Source organism: Melampsora larici-populina (genome assembly GCF_000204055.1).
Source record: "Melampsora larici-populina 98AG31 unplaced genomic scaffold MELLAscaffold_112, whole genome shotgun sequence".
In the NCBI taxonomy this organism is placed as follows: Eukaryota; Fungi; Basidiomycota; class Pucciniomycetes; order Pucciniales; family Melampsoraceae; genus Melampsora; species Melampsora laricis-populina.
The window spans coordinates 91422-110369 of record NW_006768876.1 but is presented as its reverse complement, the minus strand read 5'-3'; the positions used below and the strand labels follow the sequence as shown (position 1 = coordinate 110369).

The window sequence follows — 18948 nt, the reverse complement described above, 5'->3', positions numbered from 1 at the left end:
AAAGAAAAAGAAAAAGAGAAGAAAAGGAGTTAAGGGGGGTGGCGAGACTGAGCCGGCACCTGTCTTTGCACCTTATCACTTCGAAAAAGTTTACCGCGTAGCGTAGATCTTTGATATCTAAACTTAAATCATTAACTATGTGAATAATAAGATTGATATTAATGAGAATGAATAATAATAAGAATAATTAATAATAAGAATGAAATTGAATGAGTGAGTGTTAAAGTTGGAATTATTATTGTTCAATAAAGTTTGAGTGTTGAAATCAGTGTTAATAACACCATCATTATTATTCAATAAGCTACTTTGATTGTTCATTAAATTACTTTGATTCATCATTAAGGAACCTTGATGGTTTGATGGAATTTGTTGATTATTGTTGAATAAATGATTATTATGATTATTGAACATCTGATTATTATTATTCATCATCATATAATTATTATTATTCATCATATGATTCATATTATTCATCATTTTATTACTGAAGTTTTGATTTAAATTGTTGTTTATATTATTCATTTGATCATGTTGTAAACTGTTGAAATTGTTGTTATGATTATTCATCTGATTGGTATTGTTGAAAGGTTTAAAATCACCCGTAGGGATTTGGTTGTTATTGTTGTTGAAGTTGTTGTTTTTCATTTTAATTTGATGTGAAGAGTGAAAAGCTGGCGTGACTAGCTTTAAAACTGAGAAGTTGATGATTTTTTGAAGGGTGGAGGGTTGAAAAAGTTCAAAGTCCGTGTTCTAGAGTGGAAAAGGGGGGAAAGGAGCCAAGGGGCCTCTATATCAGTGGATGTGTACATGAAGTTTGACCAAACTTCCACGTACACACACGTGTAGGCGCGTTCCCACACGTCTGAACAGCTGTAGGCGCGCAGAAATGACGCCTACATGGCTGTATTAGGAAAGTGGGCGCTTTTTTCCCACGCCTACATGCCGGAAAATCCATGTAGGCGTGATATTCACCCGCCTACATGTCAAATCTTAAATGTAGGCGCTCAGAAAATGCGCCTACGTGCAAAAAAATGGATGTAGGCGTAAAATTCAAGCGCCTACATATGTAGGCGCACCCAAATTACGCCTACAGTCGAAAAAATAAAATGTAGGCGTAATTTCCGTGCGCCCACATATGTAGGCGCTTCAAATTGACGCCTACATTTCATTTTTTCGACTGTAGGCGTATACAAATGACGCCTACATTGGTTTTCCAGCCTGTAGGCGTCATTTGAAAAGGGATAAAGCGCCTACAGGCTGTATGTAGGCGCTTTTTCGTGGGAAAAAGGCATGTAGGCGCTGTTTTGGCAGCGCCTACATGGATTTTGTGTGGGCTGCAAATAGCAACGGCCTAGATTTAACATATCAAGTGATGAATATCGAAGAAGATGGGATAGGCAATTATGTTTTAGATGTGGAAAGCCAAATCATAGAGCTAGCGCGTGTGGAGCAGGTTATCAGGATAGAGGTTGGAAGGGTAAATCAAGATATAGCAAAGATGTGAAAGTCAGTACAACAGAAGTGAAAAGTGGAGGAGTTGATGAAGTAAGCAAGGCGGATGAGGCAAAAAATGGCGAAGCTCTTTGATGAAGGTCGTTCCTTCTTCGAGCTTAACAGGATTGGGATTAGATTTAGAAGTAGATATGGGTGCTATAGAAGTAGATGAAATTGAAATGAATGATAATCGACTACTTGCGCTTGTGCCAATCTATGATCCCATCCAAGAAACGACCCACCTTGCCCGTGTAATGCTTGATACAGGCGCTACACACGATGTAATCAATGAGAAATTTGTATCACATACCAAGATATCGACAACACCTTTACCTCAACCAAGACCTGTTACAGGGTTCAATGGAGCCCGGTCTTTTATATCACAAGTCGGAAATTACATCCTTGAAGATAAACTAGACAAACCACCAACAACCTTCCTAGTGTCACGTCTGAAGGATTCAATTGATTGCATTATTGGAATTGATTGGATCAGTAAAAACCATGAGAGAATCGACTGGAAGTCACGTACCCTCAAGAAAATTGTTACTCAAATTGCGGCTGTAGAAACAGTCTCGCAGCCACCGACAACATCCCCTTCAGCAGATCAAAAGGATTCAGAGGGGAAAGCTAGGATTGGTAGCGAGGGGGTGTGTACTCATAGTAGTACGCTAGCACCCCCGCAATGTGAGTTTGATGTCATTTCATTACCTGTCAAAAATGAAACAGTTTGCAAGCTTAATATCACCGGAATTCCACAGAGCATCAGCATGAAAGACAGCAACACAAATGGGAACGACAAACAAGTACTTGGAACGATGGAAAACCTTGCAACGTCCAATCCGAAAACCACTCCAGAGGGAACGAGGAACGACCCAATGGAGAAAGCTAGGACATGTGACGAGGGGGTGTGTGCTCAAAGTGGTACACTAGCACCCCCGCAAGGTAAGCTCGATACGCCAATCATGATTAAATCCAATGAACATACTGGCAAGCAGTTTTCTTTCCTACAGAACCACCTCAAATCAGCGGCTTATGGACATCACGTGAGAAGACAACCGGTTATGAAGTCCTATATCAGGAAATCCCTAGTGCAAACTCCGCAATTGGACGCAGCAAGAGCTTCATGGAACATTTCCTCTGAACTAGCTGCGGGTGAAAACAAGAAGAATGAGAAACTGTCAGCGTCTGAACTTGTACCAGAAGAGTATCACGAATACTTAGCCATGTTCGAGAAATCCAAGTCAAAAGTTCTACCCCCTCACCGAAAATACGATTTCTGTGTAGATTTATTACCAGGTGCCACACCACAAGCAGGCCGTGTAATACCTTTGTCACCAGCTGAAAATGAAGTATTAAATGAAATGATCGAGGAGGGATTAGCTACTGGTACAATTCACAGAACAACTTCACCGTGGGCAGCCCCCGTATTATTCACTGGAAAAAAAGACGGAAAGCTTAGACCCTGCTTTGATTACCAAAAACTTAATTCACTAACAGTAAAGAATAGATACCCATTACCTCTTACAATGGAATTGGTGGACTCATTACTGGATGCCGACAGGTACACATCATTAGATATGCGTAACGGTTACAACAACATCAGAGTACGAGAAGGTGACGAGGCAAAATTGGCCTTTATCTGCAAATCTGGGCAATTCGAGCCTCTCACGATGCCCTTTGGTCCAACGGGTGCGCCAGGGTACTTTCAATACTTTGTGCAAGATATTTTCAAAGATAGGATTGGACGTGACATGGCAGCGTATTTAGACGACATCTTAATTTATACCAAGCCCGGTGAAGACCACGCCAAGGCGGTAAAAGCAGCTTTAGATACATTACGCAAACAGAACATATGGCTAAAACCTGAGAATTCTAGATTTGGACAGTCAGAAATATCTTACTTAGGATTGCAATTATCTCACAACAAAATCTCTATGGACAAATCTAAAGTCAAAGCTGTGCCTCAATGGCCAACACCCAAGAATGTAGGAGAAGTGCAGCAATTCATTGGTTTCGCCAACTTCTACAGAAGATTCATCTTCAATTTCTCAAGGATTGCTCGACCTCTACATGACCTAACTCAAAGCAACACACCGTTTGTATGGACACCCGAGCGCGATCAAGCATTCAGGACGCTAAAGGAAGCATTCACACAAGCACCGGTACTGGAAATTGCTGATCCGTATAAGCAATTCATATTAGAATGTGACTGCTCCGATTATGCATTAGGAGCAGTCTTATCGCAAAGAGCCGACGACGACGGGGAAATTCATCCTGTGGCTTTTCTATCACGTTCATTAATTCAAGCAGAACGTAATTACGAGATATTTGACAAAGAGCTCCTCGCGGTCATTGCATCATTCAAAGAATGGCGACATTATCTAGAAGGAAACCCTCACAGATTGAATTTCATTGTCTATACTGATCATAAAAACCTAGAGTCATTAATGAAAACTAAAGAGCTGACGAGACGACAAGCTCGATGGGCTGAAATACTAGGTTGCTTTGATTTTGAGATACGATTCAAACCAGGCAAGCAATCAACGAAGCCTGATGCCTTATCAAGAAGGCCTGACCTGAAACCGTCCAACGACTGCAAACTAGATTTTGGAAGACTACTAAAGCCGGAAAACCTGCCCGAAGATGCTTTTATATCTGAATTAGACACCTCAGACAACTGGTTTATGCACGACAAAGATGTAATTGATTTATTCATAGATGAAGAAAGTAATGAAGTGTACGAACTAGAAGACATCACGGAGGTCTGGGATGATTCATTGATTCTGGAAGAGGTTAGATCACTCTCAATCTCTGATGAGCGGATTGGAAAACTATTGCAAGCTTTGTAAAGAAAACAACGAAAAGTGGGAAGAGTATACTCACTCCGATGGAATTCTTTATTTCAGAGGTTTAGTAGAAATCCCAAACAACCACGAACTTAAAGTCAAGATCCTTCAATCAAGACACAATAGTATATTAGCTGGACACCCAGGCCAGATGAAGACGTTAGCATTGATTAGACGTTACTATCACTGGCCCTCAATGAAAGCTTTTGTGAACAAGTACATCAATGGCTGTCATTCATGTCAAAGGGTAAAACCACGAACACACCGACCCTTCGGAAGCTTACAACCATTACCGGTGCCGACGGGACCCTGGACGGATGTTTGTTATGACCTTATCACCGACCTACCAATGTCTGAAGGTAAAGATTGCATACTGACAGTGATAGACCGAATGACCAAGATGTGTCACTTTATAGCTTGTAATGTGACGATGGATTTGGAGGAATTAGCCAATTTAATGATTAAGCACGTCTGGAAGTATCACGGTACCCCTTCAACAATCACTTCTGATCGCGGAAACATTTTCATATCAAAGATCACAAAGGAGTTAAATAAACAACTAGGAATCACTACCCAGGCATCAACCGCGTACCATCCGCAAACGGACGGGCAATCTGAGATAGCAAACAAAGCAGTTGAACAGTACTTGAGGCACTTCATAGGGTATAAGCAAGATAATTGGTCAAATTTATTGGACTTTGCAGAATTCGCGTACAAAAATAGTCCACATACATCTACAGGGGTCTCACCATTCAAGGCAAATTATGGCTACGACGTGAATTATTCAAGAGTCCCTTCAAGTGAAAGATGCATACCAGCAGTAGAAGAAATGTTACGCCAATTAGGAGAAGTGCAAGAAGAATTAAGAGAATCAATCTTACTAGCTCAGGAGACCATGAAACGGCATTACGATAAATCAAAGCGTGAAGCACCAGACTGGGAAGTGGGTTCAAAAGTTTGGTTAGATTCGCGGCACATATCAACGACGAGACCAAGTGCAAAGTTTTCGCACAAGTGGTTGGGACCCTTTCCAATTGCTAAAAGAATCTCAACTAACGCCTATAAACTGACATTGCCTGCTTCAATGAGTCGAGTACACCCTGTTTTTTCAGTAGGTTTATTACGACCGTACCAAGACAGTAAGATAGAAGGTCAAGTACAACCACCACCTGGACCAATCATTATTGAGGATGAGGAAGAATTTGAAGTCGAGAAGATTTTGAATAAGAGAAGAAGGGGTAAAATGACTGGATACCTAGTAAGTTGGAAGGGGTATGGCCCAGAAGAAGATTCGTGGGAACCTGCAAGTGGCTTAGACAATGCGCAAGAGTTAGTAAAATTATTCAATCAGAAATATCCAGACGCAGAGAAACATTACAAGAGGACAAGGAGAAAGGTATGAGGGCAATGCTTTTTCCCCACGTGGGTTTTTTAATGCTAGCCCGGGGATAGACGTCAGCTCAGCAAGAGGGAGTGGGACGTAAAGGGGGAAGTAGTGTTATAATCCTCATACTGGATTATGCTTATACTGAGTACAAGCCGCCCTTCTAGATTCTAGAGCTCAACACGTTGTATTGCTTTTCCTCATGCTTCAATCTAAGTTATACTATAAGATACTCTCTGATCTCTTATACTCCAAGCTCATAACAACTGAATTCAGCATCACAGATATTGTCGTGGGTCCAATTCACTGCAGAATACCTTGTGATGAGGAAGTATTGGGCAACAAAATAGTAGCACTCATTGTAGAATGAAATATGCTGGACTTGGATGGGCATGGCCTTGGATGATTGGACCACAATGGGGATTAGGTATTTAGGCTAGGTAAACAGGAATTCCCTTCTACACAATATCCAGCTGATAAGAATTGTAGGTCATAATTGTTTGATTTGCGGGAAGTGTTTTTGACAAAGGCAGCATGGGGATAAGTGTGAGTTTAGGTGGTTACAATCACGAAGATAGTAGGCAAGGTCTGGCTATTAGGGTTAGCAATGTGTTGTCTTTGAGAAATATGTCAGCCCTGAGCCCTGATTACGTGACCACGGGCTAGCAGTAACACATGTAATATTATATTATTGTATAAATCCATAAGTACATCTCAAGGCTCAGTGTCAAGAGCCACGTAAACACATGTACATAATGTATTAAATACGTAACAAACCTAACCCAAGCGCCAACCACAAGTGAGACAAGAATCACACGCCAACCACAAGTTGACGCTTGACCTGTGAATATATAAACCCCCCTTCTTCCCTTGATTCATCCCCCATCTTTTAACACATCACAACATCAGAATCACATTATACTTGAAATCCTATATAGAGGATCCTTGAGTACGTGATTAGTTGTGTAGTCTAAAGACCAAACTTGAGCATCGCAGGTTCTATTGCTGAGCACACCGGTATTGATTTCTATGAGCCTTGGGCCATCATATTCTCTAGAAATAAAACGTAAAGCAGCAAAGCTTCCTCCATTATATGGAGTCTAAAGTAGCCTTCAGGATCTTTGGTTCACCAAAGTGTAAAGCCTGCCCCTCACAGTCTCACAAGGTTAGAGTGTACTAGCTCTTTACCACCCTTAATCCCTTTCTCTCTCCCTCATATCCTCTTCTTAGAGGTCAACTAGCTGTAGTCTTCACTTGGGTGTACCACATGAAGACCACACTTTACCTTCCTTATCACCTTCTTAGTGAAGAGTACGCCTAACAGACGTGCACTCCTCACAAAATAACACTGTGGATGTGATGAGCTTACAGAGCAATTTGCAATGGTTTTTTGGACATGACTCCATCACAAGAGGCGGAGAAAGTCACTAAGTATCTGCGCTGGTGCTATGCTGTAGTAGCCCTGTTGCAGCCAACAGTATACAAGTGCGTCACCAATGGGAATCATGCAGATCACTTGATCTGCTTATATCAAGAGGAACACATATGTTAGCTGCAACACACCAGTCAACTAAACACCAAGACAAGAAGTCTATTCACTTACAGCTGTGTTTCAAAGACATCAACTTAAATTGACCACTAGATAAGCTATTCAACTGCCTACTCAAATCCACCATTGATGGGTTGTTCATTTGCCATAGTCTGGCAAAGTAAAGAGCAAACACTGAGCAAGGTGAGCTTTTGAATAATGGAATTGGGAATTTCATAAGGAGTAATTGACAATGGAATGTTTTCAAATGAAATAGGACAGTACTTATAGAACAAGTCAGGCAACACAATTCAATGTGTTAAGTAAAAGCAAACAGAAATCAGAGTTTCAAGAAGTGTTCAGAGTGTGTGTATTTTAATGTCTTGAGTGTATGTACAACATGCGCCAACCAATTGGATTATCTGCTTCAGAAGCATGAGCACAGGTGACAAAAGAGCAATACAGTTGAAGTATTGATGGCAGAATTAAGTGGTCCCCAAACAAAGATGGGACAGAATCATAGGCTACAAGACGCAGATCTGGGAGGGAATTGTGTACATAACACTACAAGAAACATAACATTTTCTGGGCAGAAACTTAAATTATTTGTATACAAAAATCTGGAAAGGTCAGAAACAGAGCAAAAAATATGAAAAAATATGCATCCTGTTCCTTGGTTTGAGATCTCCAATCTGCATATTTTTCCGTATTTTTGGGGTTCATATTGGTGAGTGACTAACAATAAACCCTCATAATCATCAGATTACCACCTGTAACAGATGCTGAACTTTGGCTGATCAGTGCTGAGAGAAAATTTTGATTACTACAAAACCCCATACCTTTGTCAATTCTGGCTCAGAACACTTGATTGTAGGTGCATTAGAAAGCTGAATTCCTGAACTACAACTTTTATTGTGACACCAAATGTGTAATCCCAATGATCCTGACATTCTATTTGATGATATGTGAAATTCAATTTCATTGGGGATATCTTTCTTTGCAGGCCCGCCACATATTTGCTTCATTTATGAACTATCTTCAGGCAAATACCAGCTTTCCAATGCACTCAAAATCAAGTGTTTTGAGCCATAATGCATCTGTTACAGGTGGTAATCTGATGATTATGAGGGTTTATTGTTAGTACACTCACCAATATGAACTCCAAAAATACAGAAAAATATGCAGATTGGAGATCTCAAACCAAGGAACAGGATGCATATTTTTTTCATATTTTTTGCTCTGTTTCTGACCTTTCCAGATTTTTGTATACAAATAATTTAATTTTCTGCCCAGAAAATGTTATGTTTCTTGTAGTTTAAGGAGGGTAGAGTGTCAAGCTGCAAGCGCGAGTAGCACCCCACGCCATGTGGGTGTTGCTGGAGGGTGCGCTGGAGGAAGCAATCTGATGTGCCAGTGATGGAACAAACACATCACTGTGTAAAATATGTCAATGCAGCAGTTTGGTAAGGACACATGATATGGAGTGAGTGCAGCATGGTTGAGTTGAGCAATACAAATTGGGACACATTGCTGAGTCTGCAAGTGCTGAGGTTACAACACCAAAAGGGTGGCAGGCCGCCCCCAATGCTCTAGTTACTTCAGCATAAACTCATTCCCAATCTGAGATTGAAGGCAAAGCGTAAGGGTGTTTGAAGTGTTGGGGTTGTTTACCAATCACAACCTTACTCTTACTGTTCACAGTCACAACATAGTATCCTACCCACATGTCCCCCAATGTAAGGAAGGAAGTGGGGGATTTGTATGTGTATGGTGGGTGGTGTCTAAAATCATGAAATGTTGGACCAAGCACAAAAATAAAAATAAGATCACATCCACATGAATTTAATCCAATCAAGCTTCTTTGGTGTTACATCAAACCATGTAAGTCTTACTTTTCTCTTTGCCTATCTTCTTCTTTTGTCCTTGGCTGATAGGTCTAAGACATTCAATGCTTTTGCTCCAGACTATCAAGCACACAGCTATGAGTTTTCCAAGCTGAACAAGCAAAGGATTTGTTTGAACAGATTAGGTAAATGTGACCTCTTGTAACAAACCAATAAGATCATGTTCAGTCTCTTGTAAGTCAAACTTTCTCTCAATATCAATGATGAACTTTACTTATTTTTTTAAAAAGAAATTTGATGAATTTTAGAGAGGCTATGAAGGCCAATCCTGGTACCAACCACTATATTAAGAAATACACCTCTCATCAAACCATTGCTCACAACTCTGCAACCATCATAACCTTGCCATATCAATTTTTTCCTTTTTTCCATATATTTATCAAAAATTGACTTTTCTCATTGGTTGTTGTTCACTGATTGCTGAGGTTATAAAGTGGTAGTACATATCCACCAATCCATTGCTTGCCACTCCACGACCAATCCTAACCTCAATTTCATTTTTTTTTTGCTTTTTTCTTACATCTTCATCAATTTTTGATTTTTCTCCTTAGTTTTTCTTCTCACTAATCAACAAGGTCACAAAGGACCAGAATTTGTATTGCTCTTAACAGTTTGTTCAAAATTACATTGTATGAAATGAATCAGCTATAGTGTAAAAGTAGCAAACATGTCCAAAAACAATATGTTCAAAACATATTTGGATTGCTTTCAATCTCAAGATTTGAATGCCACTCTCGGATTTGGAATCCGACCAATTTTGTGGCTTTGATGAGCTTCTTGCTCAAAATACCCAATTTCACAGGTCTAGGCAGTACCCACTATGCCGGGTATTGCTTGGTTTTGAGTTGAGACAATTTCCAGAACCTCATTATACGGAAGCTTTCCTAGGTTTTGATCCGAGTTAATTTTCAGTGCAGAATAATGCCTCAGATAAACCCTTGGAGAAAGTCTGTCCAAAGATTTGCCAGCTGTATATACAAAACCATGGCCGGGTGCTATGGGTGACGAGCTCCGGGACCGGTCCGGGTCCCGTTGTTAGGCAGACGACAGCTTTTCCCAATTTGGTGAAAACCCAAGCAAAGAAGACCAGCACCAGCATTTGTTGCTAAACGCAATCCAAAGGAAATATGTTTCAACCCTTGACCACACGTTCGATATGGACAAGAACTTCACTATCAATACGAAAATTCAAGTTAGAATCAAATCTCAACTCTTTGTATCATGGTCCATCAATTTTGAATTCACCTCAACTTAACTTCACTCAACTCTCCTCAGCACGATCCGGGTTTTCCTCTTTATCTAGATCATGGAGGAACGAAAGAACAATACGTTCATTCTCCAATTTCTCTCGACTAAGATCAGGACAGCCTCAGAGGACCATCATTGACCAGTATCGAGACCGACACCGAACAAACTACAAAGCTAGGAATCGGAGTCTGATGCTATATACCTTATCATTAGGAATTCTTACTCTAGGACTCTCATACGCTGCTGTACCGCTCTATAGGGTCTTTTGCTCAGTCACAGGATATAATGGAACGCCACTTACCAAGCAGGAAGGAAATGGAAAATTCTCAGCAGATCGAATCTCTAGACCGATTGGGGAGAAATCGATTACTGTCCGATTCAATGCTGATAAGAGTGACACACTGAATTGGAAGTTTTGGCCTTGTCAAAAGTCTGTCAAAGTTAAGCCAGGGGAAACGGTGTTAGCATTCTACAAAGCTAAGAACTTATCGGATAAGGATATCTTGGGCGTTGCCACTTACAATGTCACACCTGGACAGGTAAGCTACTCGATTATTCGCGGGGAGAGATTTAATTGACTAGAGAGCTCATCTATGTTTTGTCTCGTACCAATCTCTTAGGTTGCACCTTATTTCGCTAAAGTTGAATGCTTTTGTTTTGATGAACAAAGGCTAATGGCAGGAGAAGAGGTCGATTTACCGATCTTTTTCTTCATCGATAAGGATTTTATGGAAGACCCTTTGATGAATGATATAGATGATATTATTCTGAGCTATACATTTTTGTCAGTTACCTTCATCTTTCTCAACTCTTCTCGCCACTGCCTGTCAAGCACATTAACTTGAATCGATGCTACGATATGTTTTACAGTAAAGCACGTCGGAATTCAATGGGTCAACTAGAGCCGGATAGCCCTGCCTCGGCGAGTTCATCAACGTGACACTGCTCAACTTTGATCTCATGAAGCAATTTTTACCTCTGACCTCACCTTGGAATCTGATTTTGACTGTATTGATGAAATGCAGAAACACTTTGTTTTAAGTAAATCTAACCCGAACTCACTGCGGTGCTGTGCGATAGCAGCCTCTCAAGCTCTCAATTATTGTATAACCTTATCACCGACGATAAGAAACCATATCGCTGATGATAAGTAACCTTATCACGTATGAAAACAAGCTCGATGCCAGACATGTTCCTGCATGAACTATGCTCTTATCAGCATGACAATTATTACAAGTCTTGATCGCTTGGCGGATATCCAATCAATGTATCACTCGTGGAAAGATGAATCGCTCCTGCCGCAGATCCCGAAAAGTAAGTTTACATCAAAGTTTGATATAGCATCCGGACGCACCGGACTGTTTCGATGCGAGCCGTTGCACTGTATCGACTCTTGTTCGAATCGACGCCAAGGAATCAAACATTCCTGGCCAAGTTTAAGAAGTATTGAAACCCGGCTTCAATTACCAATCGAAGCAGATAACTCGATGAATGACATTTGTCCAGAAGCCGCAGAGCTCTTGATGCAAGACTAGAGAGTGGGCCCATATCTACCACATTGACTACTCATAGCCGGTCATACAAGGGGAGATACTGAGCAACCTGCATACTATGGAGCTCAGCTAAATCCACTGACCAAAGAGCTCCCCTCACAGTGGGTTGAAAACACAAGGTTCTTGCCATAAACAAGCAAAGGGAAAGCTGTGCACTACCAACAGCGTTGAAGTAGCCATGACTCATCAACCTAAACCAGTCCCTGTCCCTTGCGAAAACTCGGGGTTCTCGCGAGGGAGAGGGACTGGGTCATGAGTTTGATGACTGATCAATCACGTCTCCTGCCTGCTTGCTCGAGTTTCATGACACACTGTTTTTCTGATTGTAAATGTCTCAACGCTAAAAATGAATTTACTGCATGTCACAAGATTTCGATGCATCGGAAGAGAATCAACTTTTTCGGTTGGTCCGAAATAACAATGCAACAAAGAAAGAAAATGTAATGAAACATTGGAATCAGATGAGATCGATGACCACAAAAAGTCTTATTTTTCAAGTAAGGCAATCGGGAGATGCAGTCAGTCTTTCGAGGGAATCGACAGTGGTTCATGAAAGGCTTATCACCAAGTTGTGAAGCTAAATCACACAGATAATTGGCAGACACCAATAGAAAACTGATATCTGGCTTAAAACTCGATGATACATACATACTGTTGACAAGCAGTGTTAATACGGGGCCTTACGCTGCCTTACGTGACCATCCGATCTGAAGGAGGTTGCTGGAGCGGTGAAGGTCAACAATTGTTTGATAACCGTACCACGTAAGTCTCCAAAACATAATGTTCGAGATCAGCAACTGATACGTTACTTTCTGCCGCTCTCTTGATCACTGCCACGCACCGCTCGGCCCGTTCACATAACTCCTCTTTATTAGATTCGAAATCTTCTTCATCATATCTCGAAAGCTAGAAAATTTCAACATGATAGCTGGATCACGTCGCACCTTGTAACACGCTACGTAAATTTATTCCAGGAAGAAAACGCTTTTCTCAAACCATGAGGCCTGCGTAGCTCTGCCTGACCGGTCGATGTCTTGATTTCCCCTTTTCCTGCTTAGTTAGATAAGTCGTTTAAATAACTTTCCAAAAAAAGTAAACGCTTCGGAAGGAATTAGAATGAAACGAATTCACTTATGTACTTTACAGCAGAAAGCCAAAGGCCTCAAGAGGAGGACCACCCGGACACAAAAAGTCAAAAATGAAAATTGACATCCTTGCAAACTCGTTTTAGATTAAGCTATCGGAACAAGTAGGAAAAATTGCGTTAACAAGTCATAAAAATAGGATATACACAGCATTTTGTAAGAGCTGCGACTTTTTTTCTATGAAGCGTATTTACGTAAAAGTCCTGTCGGAATCATCCGACCAAGCGACTCAAACTTTTATCCTCGGGAAGCAGCAGCTTTGTGCGCAGGTTCCTAGGCGCCACTGACCCAGGTGCTTCATGGCGGGATATTGTAGCATCAAGAAGTTTCAAAATATTCTAAGCTGTGCGGATGTGTATAAAAAGGAGCCCTTTTCACCCGACCCCATCACCGATTAAGCCCAACACGTCACTCACTTATTGGATTTGATATTTCATAAATGCGATTAACTGCGATCCTCTCGATTATTCTCTTTGGGAGCACCAGGCACATCTGGTGCGGACCGTATGACGACGTGGACGGCTACAAGGCTATGATACTTGCGTACCGGGACAACAGGGTGTTATTATCATATCCAGACAATGCCCTACCCAAGAACAAAGGTGGTAATGGCAAAATGCTTTGTTTCCCACGCGGGAAGCCCAAAGAGATGGACGAGGGTGACACGCGCCAGACTGCTCAGCGTGAATTGAAAGAAGAAAGTGAGTCGAGATCATTGATTCCACCTTTTGACGTTGAGCGTTTTGCTGATTGCACGATTCATCTATTTTGGCAATCAGCGGGTTATGAATTAGAGTTAGATGAGTTCGAATATATAATGGAGGTGGATGATCGCACTAAATTGTTTGTGGCAAAAATTCCATCTAATGCAAAGGCAGTGCAGGGTGCAGATACTCATAACCGCAATAATGTGTGGGTAGACCCGTTGGAAGTGGCTGGATGTATTAAAAATAGACAAGATTCAATGGCGGCCTGGCATTCTGAATGTTATAGATTTCAGGGTGTTGAAGACTTCTAGACTAGATCAAGGCTGGAAACTTCACTGCACAGACTCTCTGCCAGTCTTACAGCCCTTTGCATAATTGATGACTTTGGAGAAAAAAAACCTTGAGTTTTCAAAAAGTGACCTAGTTTTGTCAAAAACTGGGCAAGAAGTTGGTTCAATTGATTGATATAACAATCACAAACAAACTTGATTTTTGAGCTCAAGCATTATTTGTAGCTCATTTTGATGACGATCCTCATGTTGTACGGCTATCCCCTTCTCAAATATCCACTTTTTGATGAATTCATTGGATTTATTTGATTAAAGATGTCGGCTCTCTTGCTCAGTTTTTGAAAAAAACTTGAGGAGTTTTTGAGAAAAATTCACAAGTTTTTTTTTTGAAAACTCAAGCGTTTTCTCTTCTTCCAAAGTCATTAATTCTGCAAAGGGCTTGTGTGTCTAGCAACACAATACACAAGTCATCCCTGATATACAACTTGAGATGATGTACAGTAGATTCCATAAAGAATGAAATCGATAATAGAGACCAGGCGTGATTTTTGTATTTTTGTTGTCACGAAAATACGATATGTAGCTTGTTTTTCACGGTATTTCACACTCGATATCTCATATTTGCCTTAGATGCACTTTGAAATGCATTGCACAGTCCGATAGACAAGTTTTGAGGTTGCTTATTGACAAGCCTCACACATTTTGAGGGAGGCACGTCTTCATGAGGTCATCTGAAAATGACAGCAAACACAGCTGTTTGCTTTACTCCGGATGCTTGGCATGCGGCAGTAAAAAATTAAAAACCTGCCTTCTTGGACGTCCAAATTTGCTTGTTATGCAAGCGGACCACAGATGATCTTTTAGCTTTTTAACCCGTGGACAGCAGTTTTTGTTGCACATCTCTTGTGTGCAGAGGGTTTGTACAAGCTTTCCGTCGTGATATCACGGCGGAATGGTATGGGTTTTGAGCCAACCTTGCAAACGGGGGGGGAGATTTCTGTGAAAGGTCTTGGAACAGACCTTTCCGGTATATAAAGCAGATGAGTATGATTGCTTGTCAATATTTTGCCCCATAGTCATTGTGGTGCGTTTAGCTTCTTTCTGGTTCTGCTCTGTTCGCCTCTGTGGATTACAGCTGACATCGTGGTCCGTTAGCTTTATAAAAATCGTTTGAATCCTACAAAATTGTTCCAGTGCGTATTTGATCAGTGTATTCGGCCTCATGATTGGCATTAACATGGCTGACTGTCAGTTTCTGGGCCTGGAAAATCCAAATTTATATTCTAAATATGTCCAAACCTAACTGGTCCCCAATTGCCGGCCTGAACCTTTCAAAAAGCTTGCGTAGTCAGGTGCGGGATTTCCTGGTAGTTGCGTGGTGTATCCTACTGGTCGGATCTAAGAGTCATATTTTGCAGGCTTCTGATTCCAAGACGGGCTCTAATCAAACATCTCCTCCAACAAACGCTGTAGGGCACGGTAAATGCTCCACCGGCGGTCAGCTCAAACCCATATATGGGAGCTGTGTGGTTTCCTAATGTGTAAGTTCTGCAATCACTCATGTACATGGCCTCTCTTCGATTATCCCTGATTGTGTCATCGGTGTTTTGCCTCGCTTGCAGGGAGCAGTCTGCTGAGGGGTGTGTGACATATTCTCACAATCTCTCCCATCCTCCGTGGAAGAGCAAGGATGATTACAACAGCATGGTAGATTGGAGAGTTCCAAGAGTCATATCGGACGACCGAATCACAGTGGCCTTCAACGGTGCTTGCAATGAAGCCCGCTCACTCAACAACCTCAATCATCAAACCAATCCTCTTCCCTGGTGTCGGAACGGTGTCAATCCACACCATGAGGCATACGCCTCAGCAAAGTACAATGTACATGTCCTCCAAGAAGCAAAGGATGCCACATCGTCAGGCAAGGATGAAGGCCTCTGTCATCTCTTGGCAGATTCCAATGAGGATCCAGTGGACCCGGGCATTTCTGGTGAGTCTAACCAGCTATTGGTGTAGTTTGGAATATCAGCATCGCTCATTGGGTGATATTCCAAAGTTGCGTGTATTCTTGTGGCTCGCAGGGAGACCCAATTTCCGACATCTTCCTCACCCTCCACCAGTCAATTAATCCCGACTCATCCTACTCCCACGGAAAGCGAAGCTCATGTGAATCCCCTCATTCGCAAAACCTCACCAGTCAAGCACAACAGCGATTCCGTTGTCAAACCTCCAACCAGACCCCGATTCCACCCCATTCATGATGGGGGTTTTCCGGAATTGGAGCAACTGGAATATTTTGATGATGGGGAAGAGATCCTCATCAGGCCCGATCGTATTCCTTCCTCCTCTGTGAAAGTGCCCAGCTCAGGTCATAAAGCGAAAGATGAAACATCCCAATCACCTCGTGCACGCAAGTCTGGTGGTAAACGCTCAGTGGGGGCTGCCGCACCTACTACCTCGATTGGTGCCCTGGTTGGGGCTTCGCCAAATGCCCCAACCACATCAACTGCTGTGATCGTCTATCCTGCGCCTTTCCGGCATCCGTTTTCTCGTCTGACTTCTCCCAGCTCACCTGGGTCCTGGTTGGCCAAGGTGACTCAACCAAGTCAGTCACCTCCCCTCGTATCAGTTCAACCTAAAGCTGACTCCATCCATGTTCACAAACATTTTCTCACAGCGCCGGGTCAACAGTCGCCAGTCAACCCCAATGACGGTGAGCTCCGGCCCTCGCCTCAAACCGTTGAGGCCGGCCCAATCTCGATTGCCAAGCCGCGCAAAAAGGACAACAGCCCTGAGACTGCGTCCGGACGGTTCCATTGGGGTGAACCGGGACGCCTAGACGTGCTCTGGCTATTGATCCTAGCCTCTTTCGAACCTTTCGCAGTGGCCAAGGAAATGGTGGAGCGTTTCCGTCAATGTACCATACTTCTGACAGTGAGTCTTTTTGGGGTTCTTACGGTTCAGATGGCATATTGCATTCTGATATACATGCATCGGATTCCATGCAGACGCACCCACATACCATGGAACATTTTGCCTGTATTTCCACAGCCAAAAATACGTATACATTGAAGTACAGGTACGAGAGCCTGAAAACTTGGCTCCGCAAGGTCGAAGCCAAGTCTCTGGTGGCTAGTGGCACTCAGGAGGTTGATGGCGAGTTGCAAAAGTGGATCAAGCGCTTGGAGGTTAAGGAGGAGGTGAGTGGAAGAATCTCTATGTTTGACATATCACACACCGAATTTTTGGGTCATATTACTGTATGTAGGAGCTGAAGGTCACAACGGCCAAAGCGAAGGCTGCCAAAGCGGCCGCCGCGACCGCTTTGGCTAAAGCAAATGACCTACGGGACGCCCGTGCATTCCGACCTCAGTCAGCGCCTCCTCGTATGCCAATGCAATTGGAGGAAGATGGCAAGGAAGGATCTGAAGCCAACAAGGTTGGCAAACGACCTCCAACTACCTCACGTGCCTTACGTGACGGAGTGATGAAGACACTTGCCGGTGATGAAACTCATTCACATATGGTGAATGTCACCATGAAGAACAGTGAGGCGGCTGAAAGGGCCAATGAGCTCACTTCCCTCGCTCTTGAGCGTCACCAGGAGCAAACGACAGTGATGAATCTCCAGCGCGAGCGAGAGCTGGCTCAATCACAGGCTCGGTTGGAACTGGATTCTCAGACCGCCCGTGATACAATTGCATTGCAACGAGAAGAGCTTCAGGCCAATGCGTCTCGTGAGGAGAAGAAAGATGAGACCATCAATGAACTGAAGTCTTCCATGGACTCGGTCCAAGGCAGTATTGCAGAGATGGGTTCAGTCCTCAAGATGTTTGCCGAACGTCTTCCTCCTGCCCAAAGGTCATCATGAGTAGTCAGTTCCAGCTTCTCCTCATCCGTCTTGCTTTTCGAATGATACTGATCCATTCTTGTTGTTGGAAACCGACGGTTACTGTCGTTTAGGTCCCAAATCCGTTACCCCTGTTATCAACTGAGAGAAAGTCATAGATCATTATTATTTTAGTTGTATCTCTTTCTCATCAGATCACATGTAACCCACTTTGCAATTGTTTCGCACCTCCCCACGCGAATCAAACCTGACTCGCCTGTCTTTGAATCAAATGAGAGCCGGATTGTTTCTCTTTGAGTTTTGCGTATCACCACGCCAAGCATCAGAGTTATGAGTGGAGTATTCGGGTCTGCTTTTTGAAGGGCACTGCGAAGACCGGAGCCATAAGAGCCATAAGTTGAACAATTCATCATGACATGTGACCAATTGTTCCACCCGCGACTTCAAGTGTCAATGAAGCCTGGGGTCCGGTCTTTGTGCCAAAAAGAAGCAAGAAATTGAGAGCTGATCCACTCGAGCCATGGACCTGCTCGAGTTTTTGATGGATCAGGCAATTCTTGCTATCATGCCTTGTGAGGAACCGGATGGACACTTACATCCATTACCCTTGATCTATCAGACCCCTCAAACCTGGTGGCACCTCATCAAACAGGGGGTTTACACTCAAGCGATTACAACAACCTCATGTTGTTCACACAGAGCTAATTTATCCATCAAAGATCAATGTGTACATGACATTGTTTTGGGATCTCCAAGGTCCATTGCATTCATCCTTACAAAACAATAAAAATTATCTATACATATAGTATTCTATTTGTATAGATAGACATCATCCTCATTTGAAACCGGCCTATAGGCCCCCTAGTTCAGATCATCGAGGTCATCATTGGCTCGATTTCTAGGTAGCCAATCACCAGGCATCCTGCGACTCCCCAAATAAGCCTCCAAGGTGGGAGGAGCTGCCACCCCACCTAGCGGGCCTCGACCGCAACAAACCAA

The 18948-nt window shown here is 42.6% G+C and overlaps 3 protein-coding genes across 3 annotated transcripts; all 3 read left to right on the top strand.

The window, feature by feature from the left end:
- Nucleotides 1–10281: 10281 nt before the first annotated feature.
- Nucleotides 10282–11596, top strand: MELLADRAFT_73700 (uncharacterized protein; the record flags this gene model as incomplete). Its single annotated transcript, XM_007418914.1, has 3 exons — nt 10282–10943; nt 11025–11188; nt 11275–11596. Coding segments are annotated over 3 exons (896 nt in total), but the record flags the coding sequence as incomplete, so codon positions are not given.
- Nucleotides 11597–13541: 1945 nt separating this feature from the next.
- On the top strand, nt 13542–14120 carry MELLADRAFT_114111 (uncharacterized protein; the record flags this gene model as incomplete). Its single annotated transcript, XM_007418915.1, has 2 exons — nt 13542–13803; nt 13882–14120. The coding sequence occupies 2 exons, from the start codon at nt 13542–13544 to the stop codon at nt 14118–14120; spliced, it is 501 nt and encodes a 166-aa protein (XP_007418977.1).
- A 1268-nt stretch (nt 14121–15388) lies between these two features.
- Nucleotides 15389–18350, top strand: MELLADRAFT_69797 (uncharacterized protein; the record flags this gene model as incomplete). The annotated part of the gene is made up of 5 exons (XM_007418916.1): nt 15389–15568; nt 15729–16089; nt 16156–17033; nt 17174–17299; nt 18276–18350. 5 exons carry the CDS (start codon nt 15389–15391, stop codon nt 18348–18350), a joined length of 1620 nt encoding a protein of 539 aa, XP_007418978.1.
- Between the last annotated feature and the right edge of the window lie 598 nt (nt 18351–18948).